The sequence below is a fragment of the Macaca mulatta genome, chromosome 4 (assembly GCF_049350105.2).
Source record: "Macaca mulatta isolate MMU2019108-1 chromosome 4, T2T-MMU8v2.0, whole genome shotgun sequence".
NCBI classification, from domain to species: Eukaryota; Metazoa; Chordata; class Mammalia; order Primates; family Cercopithecidae; genus Macaca; species Macaca mulatta.
The window spans coordinates 150,360,016-150,375,012 of NC_133409.1; the positions used below are offsets into that span (position 1 = coordinate 150,360,016).

A 14,997-nucleotide genomic window follows, 5' to 3' on the forward strand; every position below is an offset into this window, starting at 1 on the left:
GTGTTGTCGCAGCTGTTTTAATTCAATCCCGCGCCCCTGTCCAGCAGGAAACCCCTTAGAGAAAACCCAAATCCTCATCTTGGAGTTTCTCCTTCAGCCAGGGCAGCACTTGGAAGAGGTTGACGTGAAAGTCTCGGGCGTGAGCAGGTACCTGCTTTTGCCGCTTCTGGTTTTTGCAGACATCCACTACTCCCCAGCTGATGACACCAACCTGCAGAGGCAGTGGGGTGCCATGGATCATTCATAGAATTCCTAATCCTGGAAGCATGACTGTTCCTGATTGTGTCTTAGCTGACCTAAAGGAATCAGGCTAGGGACCCAGCTCAGCCTCATTCTTGACACACACAGGCCAGACATGCAGTCCTAAAGTGAGGCAGGCTCTGCCCACCTCGAATTACTAGCCACATGCATTGTGCTTTCCTGCTTTGGGGCCCATGCTGACCACTTGGCATCTCCCCAGATAGGAAAGGGAGGACTCACTTGAATAAAACGACTTCTCTTGTGAACTATCAAGGGGCCGCCAGAATCACCTGCAAGGAGAGGAGAAGCTGTAGGGAAAAGGACTCTTGGCCCTCGGGCACTTGGAGCACAACCAGAGAGCGTTCTCTCACCTCTGCAAGTATTGGGGTCAGCATAGGGACTCACTCCTCCAGTACAAAGGAACCGAGGGGTGACCACCTCCGAGATGTCCTTGACTTTGTCATAGCCTGGGGCATATTGAGCATCTCTCTCACAGCTGCCTTTCTGTAGGGGAGGTGGGAAGCATGGAGAAAGGTAATGAACAGAGGTGGCTTAGGAAGGATTAGGGCCTAGAGTGCCTCCTTAGGATGCCCATTTCTCACCTTATCCCCATTCTTGATGTAGACCTCCTTCCGAGTCAGCTTCTTCTCCTCCTCAGACACAAACAGAGCTTTGATATCCTGTGCAGGGAGCAGCTCTTCCTCTGGACAAATAGACTGCATCACTTCAGCTGCTCCCACCACTGTCATCTCCCTATTGACTTTGTCACTCAGCAGATGTCCCCTAAGCCCTTCCTAGTGCTAGGTTCTGGGCCAGGCATCGTCTCTTCCTATTGCATCTCCCTCTCATGCCTCACTTGTCTCGGGATCTCATCCTTATCCTCCCCCCTAGTATGTCTTACTCTGTTGCTGGCAAGTGGTAGTTGGAGGAAGCCTCAAAGCTCGAGTTGTTCCCTCGGTGCAGGGGAGACAAATGGGCCTATAAAGGATGGAGAAAGAACAGCAAACTAGGCCTGCTCCTCACCCCAGTCCTCCAGCCTTTCCCAGCCTTTCCTCAGGGATCTGGATGCTCTCACCTGATAGTCGGGTCATAATTCAACTTATTCTTGAGCTTGATCAGGGCAACGTCATAGTCATAAAATTCAGGAATTCCTGCTTCTTTTTTCCCGCTAATGTTGTAGTCGGGGTGAAATAGGACTTTTTCTATCTCCAGGTCCCGCTTCTTCCCTTGAAGTAGGAGAATAGGTACCACCTCTTTGTGGGCAGCTTCTTGCCTCTGGCCCCATGTCATTCCTAACTTCAAGTCTTCCCCATCCCTGACTGGTCTGGGGTGCAAGGGATGGGGCTGCATTGCAGATGAGTGGAGTGTGGGATCTGTAGAAAGTGGGAGGTGTTGCCTGGAGGGCGTAGGTGCAGCCCGGGACCTTCAGTTGCATCCTTACCCACGCTGACCTTGATTGAGTGTTCCTTGTCGTCCACAGTAAAACAATGTGCTGCTGTCAGCACAAAGTACTCAGACACCACAGCCCCCATACAGCTCTCATGTCCCTTCGAAGGGCGCTGGGAACAGAACAGTAGAAAGGGAAAACTCAACTTTCACAAACCACCATCTCTTACGGCCATTTTGCCCTTCCCCTACTCCCATTTCACCTTGACCTCACCTCCCCCAAGTCCTCACTACTGGGATTCTGTGCTTACAGTGACTGAGATCTTGGCCTGCCATGGTTGCTTGTGGTAATCGGTACCCTCGCTGTGTTCCCAAACCATGCCACAGAGACTCAGAGACTGGCTTTCATCTGGCAGAGAAGGAGAATGTGCTGAAAACTTGGAACACTTCATTCCCAAACGGCAGCAGCCTTTGGGTAGAAGTCTGTGGGGGGCAGAGGCCCAAAAGGAGAAAGGGAAAGGCCACAGGTATTTGTTTCCTCGTGTTAGGAGAAAACTGCTGTGGTGGAGTGAAAAGGGAAAGAACTTGGGATCAAGCTATCAGAGGCCTGGCTGTTTTCAAGCCCAGCCCTGTTGCTAGCTTGCTGCCCCTTGACCTCCTTTGGCCTTTGTTTCCACATGTGTCAAATGTAGGACAATAGAAAGATCTCTGAAGTGCCTAGAGCTCTGTGATTCTAAGGTTAAGAAGCAAACAGTGCCAGGAAACAAGAATAGTGATACTGAGGTAGAGAAGGAGGAATGAAGAAGGCTTTCCAGGCAACTAGAGCTTCAGGGGTAGAGGAAGAATGAATTATTTCAGGGGAAGCTGAGGAGAGTTGCGTTCTTGATTCCCTTGTGTCTGCCTACCAATCATTTGGAAGAAAACGTCTTCCAGGTTTTCCATATCCTTGACTTTGAACACATGTTGCTCATTGTCTTTCTTGGAAGCCAAAGCATTGATGTTCACTTGGTCCACCAAAGGTCCAACCCCAAACACATAGACATCTGAGGGAGAAAAAGGAAGGATGACGGTCCAAGCCCTGAGGAAGTAGGGTGCTGGGTCCTAGGCAGGTTACTCACCCAGATAATCCTCCCTCGGGTTTTTACGATCCTTGCCGATGTATAACAAGTCCCGGATCTCATCAATGACAGTAATTGGGTCCCCGCCCATGTTGTGCAATCCTGCAGAAGAGACGGGACCATGAGGGTAGGAGATAAGATAAATTGGCTAGAGGCAGTGATACACGTGGCAGGGTGAGTAAGTTGAGGAAGGGTTAGAGGTAGTTGATCACAGGGCTTTAGGAATAATTCTTTATGAAGGGTCACAGGAGAGATGAACAGCCAGTTACGAGTCACATTCAGGGCCCCAACCATGGGTATAGTGTTACAAGTGGACTTAAGGGCCACATGCTGGTCTGAGAAGGTGGGGAGGCTGGGACAGGAGAGAGGTCCCTTCTGACCATCGGTCATGAGGATGATGACATGGCGGGTGCGGTTCCAGCCTTCAGGAGGGATGTCCTCTGGCCAACTCATCATGCTGTACACTGCCTGGAGGGCCCTCTTGGTGTTAGTCCCTGACTTCAACTTGTGGTCTGTGGGGAGGGAAGAGAGCATCGCCTCACCTGGTCTTCCAAGCCATCTTTTAACCCCAGAGACCAATCTGCAACTGAAATCTCACATCTTCAACTTTTTAAGTTAATCATCATATGGACTTCCCTTTGACCACAAAGTGGCCCTTCCAGCCCTCAGCAGGTTCCCACTAACCTCCATTGCCCAATGACCCTGCTGTTCAACCTTTGACTACAAAGTGGTCCCCCTGTTGCCCTCAAGGTAGTCTCATGACCCCCTCCACACAACACTCCTGAACCTCCTGACCCCAAAGTGAACCTCCCACCATTCCCTAACCTCTGACCTTCGTAATTGATTTCACTGAGCTTCTTCGTGACCCAGTCTGCATTGCTGCTCTCTTGGTCAGACACTTTGACCCAAATTCTGGGGTATGTGGCATATGTCACTAGAGCATATCTTGGCTTCACACCATAACTTGCCACCTGTGGGTGAGGAGAACAAGGCGCCATGGCATTGAAAGTAGAATACTGTGATTGGGAGACTTCAGCAACGTTGCTGGGACAGGGAGGCTCTTAGGAAGAGGCTCAAGCACAGGTTCATGGAGGAATCAAGTACAAGGGAAGGAGGACAGAATAGGACCTGGAGACTTTCCTGGGGCCCTGCGGTTCAGAGGGGCTGGAATGATCAGGGAGCTAGTCCTGGAAGATCAGCAAGATTCCATTCCCCCAAGTTCAGGGATAGGAGGACTCCACCTTCTCAATTAAGTTGACTAGACACTTTTTGGCTCCTGTGAAGTTGCCGGCCCCAATGCTGTCTGATCCATCTAGCACCAGGTAGATGTTCATGGAGCCTGAAGGGTCTAGGATGATCCTCCGCTTCTGTTGTTCCCCTGGGTGCCAGGAGAGTGACTCAGGCTCCAGCATGAACGATTATCTTGTCCCTTCTCCATTTTCCCCCAGTTCCCTGCCTTGCCTCCCCTCTCTGCCTTCAAACCTGGGCTGTGCCCATCCTCGGCATCGACTCCTTCTATGGTCTCCGTCAGGGAAGACAGGAAAGCTTCGGCCACCTCTTGAGGGGTGTCGTACATGAAGGAGTCTGGGAGAGTCAGAAATGAGGTCAAATGTCTGGGAGTGTCAGGGACACAGTGACCAAAGAGACAGGGGATTGTGGGTTTCCAGGGTAGAAAAGGCTCAGAAGTGAGACAGTTCTAGAGGAAGGTTTAAAAGAAGTGAGGAAAGAGCAGGGTTGAGGTGGGGAGAGAAGACAGTAGGATGCAAGATCAGGATCTGACCTGGGGGTACAGGTCAAGGGTCACCTTGGCAGGAAGGCTCCGTCCCGCTCCAAGAGCCACCTTCCTGACATGTTCGCCGCTGGGAGCCACGCAGGGTAAGCCCCCGGCTGCAGTGGTAGGTGACGCTGTCTTCAAGGCGGTACCGGCTGCCCACCTTCCTTGTGCCAATGGGGATGCCTGGGTTGGAGCAGTACCCCGCTGCAGAGGCATGAGACATGGAGGTAAGCGCTGAAGCCTGAGGCCCCGAGGGCAAGGTAGAGAGCAAGAGTTACAGTGTCCGGGGGCAAATGCCCACTCCTCAGGCTAGGCGCTGTCAGGGAGACAGCAATGTGGGGGGAGAGGATGCTTCTCACCTCCGTTGTCACAGATCGCTGTCTGCCCACTCCACCGGCCATTCACTTGGCAGGTGCGATTGGCAGAGCCCCGGAGAGTGTAACCGTCATAGCAGTGGAAAGAGATCTCATCACTCACATTGTAGTAGGGAGACCGGGGCCGGTATTCCCCGTTCTCGAAGTCCTGTGGTCGTGGACAGCGGATTGCTTTGAGAAGAGGGGAGAAGTAGAAGTCATTAAGAGGGAAAGGCTGCCTTAGGTGTTTCCCTCCTGGTCTCAGAGACCAGGTCACTGAGAAACAGAGCATTCCCAGTCCTGCAGAAGCTGCATCTTACCTACCCTTCAACCCATAGGGGTTTCCGCTGCTCCTCCCTCCCCATTGCTGAGTGTTCTCTTGACTTCCAGGGCTGCGTGGAAGCCCAGGGTAAATGCTTACTAAAGGTTAACTCCCCTTTTTTTTTTCCCTTCCTTTCCCTCTACAACCCTAAAACTGCTCCTACTCCTGGTCAGCCCACCTTGTCACCCTGCCTAGTCTCATCCTAGTCCTGACCTTGCTGCCATCTGCCCTGTTTCTCCCTTAGGCCACTGCCCACACTCATTGCCCTCAAACCTCTGCACTCTGCCTTCTTGACAGTTTTTCGATCTTGAGTCTGCAGGGTGCTCCAGGACCCCGTGGATCTGCAGGTACGTGTCTGCACAGGGTACGGGTAGAAGCCAGAAGGACACACGTATTCCAGTGCCTGGCCCTCTTGGAGAAGTCGGAAGGAGCCACCTTTGATCTCTACCCCCTCCAGAGAGCAGGATCCTTGAGGCTGGGCCGAAGACAATGGAGTGGTGGTCACACCTGAAGAGAAAGGCTGATGAAGCCTGGCCCCAAAAGGCCAAGGAGGGATGCTGGGGACAGCAGGAAGGGAAGGTTACCCTCACTTACCTCCAGATAAGAGGCCCAAGATGAAGGGCATCAGGTAGAGCTGGGGGCTGAGACTGCTCCCCATGGCGTTAGAAGGCAGGAGAGAAGCTGGGCCTGGGGCAGGATGGCGTGTCCTGGCTTGTTTTGCTTGTCTACTTAGCTCAGTGTCCAAGCTGAAACTCCAGACCTAGACCTGGTCACATTCCCTTCCCCTGCCCCCCACCAGCTCCCGGCCTTTTATGCAATCTGTGTTCTGGCACCTGCAGCTTGCCCCGCCTGTCCTACCCTCATCACTTTCCCGGAACATCCAAGCGGGAGGGCCCCGCTGAGCTGCCAGTCAAGGAAGCAGAAACTGCAGAAGTCCCACCCTTTGCTGCCCAAGGTCCAGGACTCTCCCCTTCAGTACCTCCTTCTGGCCTCAGCTCCTCCCCAGCAAGCCCAGACCACCCACTTAGGGACCAGAAATAAGGATCCAGCTCACTCCCCTGTTGCTTGTGTGTTATGGTACAGAGTCCAGCCACTGTTTGTCCAGTGGGGTCTCTGACCTGCCTTCCTGTGGCTCTTGGAGTCATTCTGGCCTCCCCTTCCCCCCAGGCCAGCCCTACCTGGCCTCCAGATAGAGTCACAGACAGATGTGGAAACCACTGATTTTTATTAATTTCATAACTGGGAAATTCCATATGAAAGTGAAATGAGCATGAGTCAAGTCAACCAGGGGAGGAATTTGGGGACAGGCCAAGGAGCGGGAGGTGGGGCAGCGAGGCAGTCCCGCTGGTAGGAGCCCTGAGGATTTCCCAGCTTGTGTGCGCTGCCCCTGGCATCCTAGAGACCCAGATTTACTCAACTAGGAGACGGCATGGGTCACAGAGTCTAAGGGTGGGCATTCAGAGGTAGAAGATGGAGGGGGGGCGGATTCTAACAGGACAGCAGAGGGCTCAGTGGCCATGACTAAAGGGGTAAAAAATTCAGGACATCCCCCAGGTGCTGCCTCAGCCAGGGCTGCATGCGGAAGAGATTGATGTGAAAGTCTCGTGGCGGCGGGACCTTGCTACGAGGGGCCCTTTTGCGGGAGTTTTTGTCAGCAGAGCCAAGGCAGGGGTTGTAAAGACCCCAGCTCACCAGACCCACCTGGAGAAAAGGAGAGAACTGGCTGGGAGGCTGCCACAGCTCCAGCTGTAAGCCCCAACCTCCCTAGATCCCTCAAAGGCCTCCCTCATCCCCCCAACAAGGCTGACATCCTGTAACCCCTGGGTCCTGCAAGCTTCCACCTTCTCACCTGAAAAAACCTGAATCTCCGCTCAAGGAAAACTGCTCCCCCAGATTCTCCTGCCAGCAAAGGGTGACAGGAGACAGCGTCATACAGGGCAGTGGACTGGTGTTCTGGCATGCACCCTGGCCACAGAGACACAGGTGGCCTTCCCCTTTGGGAATCCAGGCATGGTGAGGGACTCACCCTTGCAGGGACTCTCATCCTCCTGGGTCCCACTGCATAGAAACTGGTCTGTCACCACCTCCCTGACATCTGTCAAGTTGGGGAACATGGTTTTTTCTTGGGAGACGACCTCGGCACAGCTTGTCCACTGCCGTAGGGGTGGAACCAGAGAGAAGGGAAGAATAAGCAGACCTGACTGGGTGCAATGGCTCACGCCTGTAATCCCAGCAGTTTGGGAGGCTGAGGTGGGCGAATCACTTGAGGTCAGGAGTTCAAGACCATCCTGGCCAACATGGCGGAATCCTGTCTCTACTAAAAATACAAAAATTAGCTGCATGTGGTGGCAAGCACCTATAATCCCAGCTACTTGGGAGGCCGAGGTAGGAGAATCACTTAAATCTGGGAGGCAGAAGTCGCAGTGAGCCAAGATCGTGCCACTGCACTCCAGTGTGGGAGACAGAGCAAGATTCCATCTCAACAACATCAAAAGAATAAGCAGACTCAGGGACACCTAGCAGGTTTGTGAGACTTGGGAGGAGAGGTGACCCACGTCAGAGAGAGAAAGCAGCCAGAGCTGGAGAAGGAAGAGAGAGATTCTGCGAGCTGTCACAGGGGGATCCCAGCATCCCCAACCTGAGACCCTCACCTCCACTCCCATCTTAAGGTTAATGTTCAGTTTGCTCCCATTCAAGGCGACAAAATGAGCAGGAACACTCTGTTTGTTCAGCAGTTCATTCTCTATAGTCAAGAGAAGAGGATATTGGTGCTGGTCCTTTTACCCAGAATCCAGATTCCTGGCTTGGGGACTGCAGCCTAGTCCTTGTTATCACCCCTAAACCCCGGCCCCAGCTCTCAAGCACCATAAGTCCCAGCACTCACCATGGTCCCTACAGGTGCTGCCTTGAGGTCTCCGCAGAGCCAGATTGGCCTCCATGGTGCAGGGAAGGCAGATGGGCCTGGGGAGAAGAGCAAGAGTCACACCAGCCTGTCCCCAGTATCTCTTCCAGGGCTCTCCAGAGCACTCTCCCCTGGAGGGCACCCTCCCATCCCAGACTCCAGGCACCTGGCATGGGTGGACATCTTTACTTTCTGGGCCAGCTTCAGCAGGGCGATGTCATCACCATAGAACTCCAGGATTCCCTGGTTCTTTTTGGCAAAGACATCAAATCCTGGGGAAATCACTGCCTTCTCAATAAGGAATTCTTTGCCCCACTGGGATTTGGGGTCTCCTGGAAATGATATGCCAGATTAGGCTAGACCAGGGCTCCTGCAGGGGCCAGAGGCTGGGTCAGGTGGTGGGATCTGTGGCTTCAGGATCGGGAGCCTGGTGCATCCCCTGCCTTACCCACATTGACCCTCCATAGGGAGTGGTCGTTGCCATCGCGGAAGCAGTGAGCCGCTGTCAGGACCCATTGGTCGGAGATGAGGGCTCCCCGGCAGGTCTCTTGGCTCTTGGGCTACAGGGGGAACAGGTGATCTTCAGGGATTGCAGTATCTCTGGCCCATGGCCACTTTCACCTCTGGAATCCAAGCCCCGCCCCTCCTTCCTGGTACCTTAATAGTGACATGCCAGGGTGTCCTCTCTTGGTCAGAGGCGTTTGCTGACATGTTCCCCACCCCGCAGATGGTGTCTGTGAGCTTGGAGACATCTGTGGGTGTGAGGATCAGATGGGGAAGGAAGCAAATGAAGGGCACTGTGTCTAGCTTCCCAACGTGGGCTTCTGACGGGCTCCTCACCATCCTCCCTACACCAGGGAGGGCAACGCTCACTCACCCAGCATATGTTCAAAGACCTGGTGCAGAGCCTTTGTGTCCTGCAGAATGAAGGCATGCCTCTCGCCATCCTTCTTGGACCCCAGCTCATTCAGTTCTCTCCAGTCCACATCCAGCTTGCCCACCCCGATGGCATAGATGTCTGTTGGGGAAGAAGGAAATCACCAGACTCCTGTGGCTTTGGGGCTACCCCATGAGACAGGAGGCTGTCATCTGAAACTCACTGTGTCCAACCAAGACCTACATAAACTGGACCCCTGCGTCCTCCCCACTGCTACCTGTCTGCCCTCATTTCCTGCCATTGCCTGCCCTTCACTCTCCTGTAGCACACAGCCTCTCTGAAGTTTATCAAATCCTTAGGCGTAGTCACACCTCAGGCCCTTGGCCCCCGCTATGCCTCTGCCTAGTTCACTCCTCCCCCAGACTTCCACATAGCTCACTTTCGTACCTTTTTAAGTCTTGGCTCAAATGTCACCTTCTCAGTGAGGCCTTCCCTGGTCTTCCTGTCTAAAACTGCAATGCCCCAGACACTTTCATCCCCACTTTGGGAGGTAAAGTGGGAGGATCCCTTGAAGCCAGAAGTTTGAGACCAGCCTGGGCAACATGACAAGACCTCTTAGCTTGTGTCACCTACCACCTGCTGGGTTCTATGGTTTTCTTATCCTGTTTATTGCCTATAATGGTAGAATTGTGTCCCCCAGAAAGATGTGTTCAAATCCTAACCCTTAGTATCTGTGACCTTATTTGGAAAATGGGTATTTGCAGATGTAATCAAGTTAAGATTGAGTCATACTGGATTAGGGTGAGCTCTAGTCCAATGACTGGGGTCCTTATAAGAAGAGGTAAGCCAGGCCAGGCGCAGTGGCTCATGCCTGTAATCCCAGCACTTTAGGAGGCTGAGGTGGGCAGATCATGAGGTCAGGAGATCGAGACCATCCTGGATAACTGGGTGAAACCCTATCTCCACTAAAAATAATAATAATAAAAACAAGAAGAAGTAAGCCGGGGCCAGGCATGGTGGCTCACACCTGCAGTCACCAGGAGGCGGTGGTTGCTGTGAGCCGAGATCAATCGTGCCATTGCACTTCAGCCTGGGCAACAAGAGCGAAACTTCATTTCAAAAAAAGAAGAAGAAGAAGAAGTGAGCCAGGCGCGGTGGCTCACACCTGTAATCCCAGCACTTTGGGAGGCTGAGGCAGGCAGATCACGAGGTCAGGAGTTCGAGACCAGCCTGATCAACATAGTGAAATCCCGTCTCTACTAAAAATACAAAGATTAGCTGGGCATGCTGGCACATGCCTGTAATCCCAGCTACTCAGGAGGCTGAGGCAGGAGAATCGCTTGAACCTGGGAGGCAGAGGTTGCAGTGAGCCGAGATTGCACCACTGCACTCCAGGCTGGGCAACAGAGCAAGACACCATCTCAAAAAAAAAAAAAAAAAAAGTGAATTGGCTGGCCATGGTGGTGACTCATGCCTGTAATCCCAGCAGCTTTTGAGGCTAAGGCAGGCAGATCGCTTTGAGGCCAGGAGTTCAAGACCAGTCTAGCCAACATGGCGAGACCATGTCTCTACTAAAAATACAAAAATCAGCTGGGCATGGTGGCACATGCCTGTAATCCCAGCTTCTCGGGAGACTGAGGCATAAGAATCTCTTGAACCGGCCGGGCGCGGTGGCTCAAGCCTGTAATCCCAGCACTTTGGGAGGCCGAGACAGGCAGATTACGAGGTCAGGAGATCGAGACCATCCTGGCGAACACGGTGAAACCCCGTCTCTACTAAAAAATACAAAAAAACTAGCCGGGCGAGGTGGCGGGCGCCTGTAGTCCCAGCTACTCGGGAGGCTGAGGCAGGAGAATGGCGTAAACCCGGGAGGCGGAGCTTACAGTGAGCTGAGATCCGGCCACTGCACTCCAGCCTGGGTGACAGAGCCAGACTCCATCTGAAAAAAAAAAAAAAAGAATCTCTTGAACCCAGGATGCAGAGGTTACAGTGAGCTGGGATCTCGCCACTGCACTGCAGCCTGGGCTCCTGGGTGACAGAGCGAGACTCTGTCTCAAACAAATGAACAAAAGAAGAAGAAGGGAATTTGGACACAAAGACACAGGCAGTGGGTCTCCTATCTATATAAGAGAACAGCATGTAACGACACAGAGGTGCACACAGAAAAGAAGGCGAGTTGAAGACAGAGGCAGAGAATGGGTTTATGCTGCCACAAGCCAAGGCACGGTTGGAGCCAACGGCAGCCAGAAAAGACAGGAAAGAATTCTTCCCAAGAGCCTTCCAAGGAAGCACGGCCCTGCAACACCTCGATCTCAGACTTCTAACCTCCAGAACTGTAAGAAAAAGAAATTCTGTGTTCTAAGCCACCCAGGTTTGTAGTACTTTGGTAAGTATTTTTAAATGACTGAATGAATAGAAAGAACTCAGAACATAACATGGAAACAAAACCTCAGATGTGGTCTTCCTCTGTAAAAGGTAGCATCTGGGAGAAGGGCCTAAAGCCAAGTCCTCCCACTGGAGGCCCTGGACCCACGCAGCAGGCCGCGCCTGTTCTCTGACTGCGGTGCCAATCGGAGCTGCCCTCAGGCAGATCACGGAGTCTGCTCCTCTCTCAGCCTTTGCAACCCTTGTGGCGCATTTTTGCTCTCAGAGAGCCCTGCGTTGTGTGTAAAAGCAAGGTGCTTAGGTAGACCAAGAGAGCTTCATCCAGGAGGCAATCTGGCAATGGCCCAGAGAGAAACAGTTACAGTTGGAGCTAGACAATGATCATGCCTTGTGCATTTTCTTTGACTATTTTCATTTGGTTTCCTACTTATTTTCAATAAAATGTTTTTGTAGCATTTGGCCCAATGACGTAACCTTGGCCCAGTGATGCTAAGGAGGAAGGGAGTGGGCTTTAAATTTTGTCTTCCTTGGGCCGGAGTTTTAAAGAGGAATCAGCTTACCTCCAGGGCCAGGTGAGCTGGGAGGGAGCAGTGTGAATGGAAAGGAGAGGAGCTAAGGGGAAGATGAAATGTTGGGGCTCAAAACCGGTTGCCCTCCCTGTCTGAGCATCTCTCTCTGAAATTACTTTCTGATCAAAGGTCAGTGCAATTTGTGTTTAGTCTGAACCTGAAGAATTGTTCCTTTAGAGGCTGCAACTGCCAAAGCCTTAGTTAGCCAGCTGTGCTGCTGAAAGAGAAACCACCAGGGACATTCCCTAGAGGGAATCGAGGTCTCTTCTTCCTGGAAAGTTTCCTGAAACATGAGATACTGATGATGATGATGATGATGATGATAACGATGACAGTCGTAGTCATGGCTAACATATGCTGGGCATTTTTCTGTGCCAGGCAGGCAGTGTTTCTCTGAGCATCTTCCCCTGTCAGCTTGTGAGCTGGGTCCTAGTACTATTCCCCTTTTGCAGATGAAGAAACTGCCCATGGCCACAGCCCACTGAAGATGAAACCAAGATTCTCTGTCTAAAGCTGTTGATTAAAAATAATAGGCCAGGCGCGGTGGCTCAAGCCTGTAATCCCAGCACTTTGGGAGGCCGAGACGGGCGGATCACGAGGTCAGGAGATCGAGACCATCCTGGCTAACCCAGTGAAACCCCGTCTCTAGTAAAAAAAAAATACAAAAAAATAGCCGGGCGAGGTGGCGAGCGTCTGTAGTCCCAGCTACTCGGGAGGCTGAGGCAGGAGAATGGCGTAAACCCGGGAGGCGGAGCTTGCAGTGAGCCGAGATCTGGCCACTGCACTCCAGGCTGGGTGACAGAGCGAGACTCCGTCTCAAAAAACAAAAACAAAAACAAAAACAAAACAAATAATAATAATAATAATAATAATAAAGGCCGGGCGCAGTGGCTCACACCTGTAATCCTAGCACTTTGGGAGGCCGAAGCGGGCGGATCACGAGGTCAGGAGATCCAGACCATCCTGGCTGACACGGTGAAACCCCATCTCTACTAAAAATACAAAAAAAAAATTAGCCGGGAACGGTGGCAGGCGCCTGTAGTCCCAGCTACTCGGGAGGCTGAGGCAGGAGAATGGCGTGAACCCGGGAGGCAGAGCTTGCAGTGAGCCAAGATTGCGCCACTGCACTCCAGCCTGGGCCACAGAGCGAGACTCCGTCTCAAAATAAATAAATAAATAAAAATAATAATAATTTAAAAATTAAAAATTGGCTGGGCACAGTGGCTCACGTCTGTCTATAATCCCAGCATCTTGGGAGGCCAAGGCAGGCAGATCACTTGAGGCCAGGGGTTTGAGACCAGACTGGCCAATATGGTGAAACTCCACCTCTACTAAAAATACAAAAATGAGCCGGGCATGGTGGCACACACCTGTAATCCCAGCTACTCTAGAGGCTGAGGCAGTAGAATCACTTGAAGCCAGGAGGTGGAGGTTGCAGTGAGTTGAGATCCAGTTACTGCACTCCAGCCTGGGCAACACAGCAAGATTCTGTCTCAAAACAAAAAATTAAAAATTAATTTTAAACAATTCGTAAAGATGGGCTGAGCATAGTGGCTCATACCTGTAATCCTAGCACTTTGGGAGGCTGAGTTGAGAGGATCGCTTGAGCCCAGGAGTTTGAGGTTGCAGTGAGCTATGATTGCACCACTGCACTCCATGGGTGGACATCTTTACTTTCTGGACCAGCTTCTGGGCCAGCATGGGTGGACATCTTTCCAGGGATATACCCTGAGTGACAGTGAGACACTGTCTAAAAAAAAAGAAGAAGAAGAAGAAGAAAAGGTTGAGACCATGGGCAGTAGTTTGACTCCAGACTCTTCAACATGATACTCAGTTGCCTTTGTACAGAACGACGCAGAAATAAAACCGTGTGGCTCTGGACCAGAGCTAAGATGCTGGGATCCCTGGCTGAAGATATCGTGACCTCTGCAGGAGCAGCACAAATGTGGTGGCAGTGGCGGGGGCTCACCCAGATAGTCATTCCTCTTCTGGTTGATATTCAGGATCTCTCTGATTTGGTCAACAGCTGTTTTGGGAGAGCCACCCATATTGGACTTTCCTAGAACAAAGAGAATAAAGACTTCTTCTAGGTAATATCAGGATTTCCCAGGGCCCTGGAAGAGTAGGAAAACATTTAGCCTGGGAACCTCAACACTTACACTGCCTATAAGAGATTCAAAGTATACTTTTAGACTGGGCATGGTGACTCACGCCTGTAATCCTAGCACTTTGGGAGACCGAAACAGGTGGATTGCCTGAGCTCAGGAGTTCGAGAGCAGCCTGGGCAACATGGCAACACCCTGTCTCTACTAAAACTGCAAAAAATTAGCGAGGTGTGGCCGGGCACGGTGACTCATTCGTGTAATCCCATCGCTTTGGGAGGCCGAGGCAGGCGGTCACCTGAGGTCGGGAGTTTGAGACCAGCTTGACCAACATGGAGAAACCGTGCTTATACTAAAAATACAAAATTAGCCGGGTGTGGTGGCACATGCCTGTAACCCCAGCTACTCCAGAGACTGAGGCAGGAGAATCGCTTGAAACCGGGAGGTGGAGGTTGCAGTGAGCCAAGATCACGCCATTGCACTCCAGCCTGGGCAACAAGAGTGAAACTCTGTCTCAAAAAAAAAAAAAAAATTAGCCAGGTGTGTGACAAACACCTGTAGTCCCAGCTACTCTGGAGGCTCAGGCATGATAATTGCTTGAGCCCGGGAGGCAGAGGTTGCAGTGAGCCAAGATCACACCACTGTAGTCCAGCCTGGGTAACAGAGTGAAACCCTGTCTCAAAAAAAAAAAAAAAAAAAAAAAAAAAAAAAGTATATATATATATATATATATATATATATTTTTTTTTTTTTTTTTTACTGAAATTTTCTACATTCCAGGCACTGGACCAGGTGCTTCCTATACTTTATCTCATTTAATTCTCATGAAACCCCAGGAAGAGTCGGTATCCTCATCTTATAAACTAAGTCCTGGAGGAACTGTGTAATTTGGATAATATCAAGAGGCAAATGACAAGGCCAGATCCACTACAGACTGTTCCTTGCATCTGTGCCCCTCGACATTCCTGC

The 14,997-nt window shown here is 51.7% G+C and overlaps 2 protein-coding genes across 14 annotated transcripts in view; both read right to left on the reverse strand.

Annotated features, from left to right (window-relative positions):
• Position 1: 1 nt before the first annotated feature.
• Positions 2-6,286, reverse strand: CFB (complement factor B). 4 transcript variants are annotated; one of them, XM_015136029.3, is made up of 18 exons: positions 5,788-6,286; positions 5,467-5,700; positions 4,878-5,063; positions 4,549-4,722; positions 4,227-4,328; positions 3,986-4,122; positions 3,577-3,715; positions 3,125-3,256; positions 2,745-2,846; positions 2,532-2,669; positions 1,938-2,035; positions 1,682-1,799; positions 1,316-1,466; positions 1,142-1,218; positions 843-943; positions 612-744; positions 481-530; positions 2-211 (listed from the first exon to the last, which is right to left on the reverse strand). In XM_015136029.3, the coding sequence occupies exons 1-18, from the start codon at positions 5,849-5,851 to the stop codon at positions 56-58; spliced, it is 2,292 nt and encodes a 763-aa protein (XP_014991515.3). In that variant the 5' UTR covers positions 5,852-6,286; the 3' UTR covers positions 2-55. The 4 variants fall into 4 exon arrangements, with proteins under 4 accessions (XP_014991515.3, XP_077856507.1, XP_077856506.1 ...); XM_078000381.1 differs by having other exon boundaries at positions 1,316-1,461; positions 1,674-1,799; positions 5,788-6,272; XM_078000380.1 differs by having other exon boundaries at positions 1,664-1,799; positions 5,788-6,272.
• A 115-nt stretch (positions 6,287-6,401) lies between these two features.
• The window catches only part of C2 (complement C2), a 50,294-nt gene continuing 41,698 nt past the window's right edge, over positions 6,402-14,997 (reverse strand). For 9 of the 10 annotated variants that reach the window (XM_015136031.3, XM_078000376.1, XM_078000374.1 and 6 more), the window contains 10 exons: positions 13,896-13,985; positions 8,973-9,113; positions 8,753-8,847; positions 8,544-8,655; positions 8,262-8,427; positions 8,078-8,154; positions 7,845-7,936; positions 7,220-7,346; positions 7,043-7,092; positions 6,402-6,894 (listed from right to left, as the gene is read on the reverse strand). In XM_015136031.3, coding sequence (XP_014991517.1) covers positions 6,715-6,894; positions 7,043-7,092; positions 7,220-7,346; positions 7,845-7,936; positions 8,078-8,154; positions 8,262-8,427; positions 8,544-8,655; positions 8,753-8,847; positions 8,973-9,113; positions 13,896-13,985 — 1,130 coding nt within the window. In that variant the 3' untranslated portion in view covers positions 6,402-6,714. The remainder of the gene's footprint in view (positions 6,895-7,042; positions 7,093-7,219; positions 7,347-7,844; positions 7,937-8,077; positions 8,155-8,261; positions 8,428-8,543; positions 8,656-8,752; positions 8,848-8,972; positions 9,114-13,895; positions 13,986-14,997) is intronic. The other variant, XM_078000373.1, reaches the window with a different exon arrangement.

Bases quoted from the DNA above. Each gene is read 5' to 3' on its own strand.
- CFB (XM_078000380.1), bottom strand. From the start codon at position 5,851: ATGGGGAGCAGTCTCAGCCCCCAGCTCTACCTGATGCCCTTCATCTTG. The intron at 2,847-3,124 runs GTCAGAAGGGAC...TCTCTTCTGCAG, and splicing joins CATCATCCTCATGACCGATG to GATTGCACAACATGGGCGGG. The intron at 745-842 runs GTGAGAAATGGG...CCTCCCCTACAG, and splicing joins ACATCAAGAATGGGGATAAG to AAAGGCAGCTGTGAGAGAGA.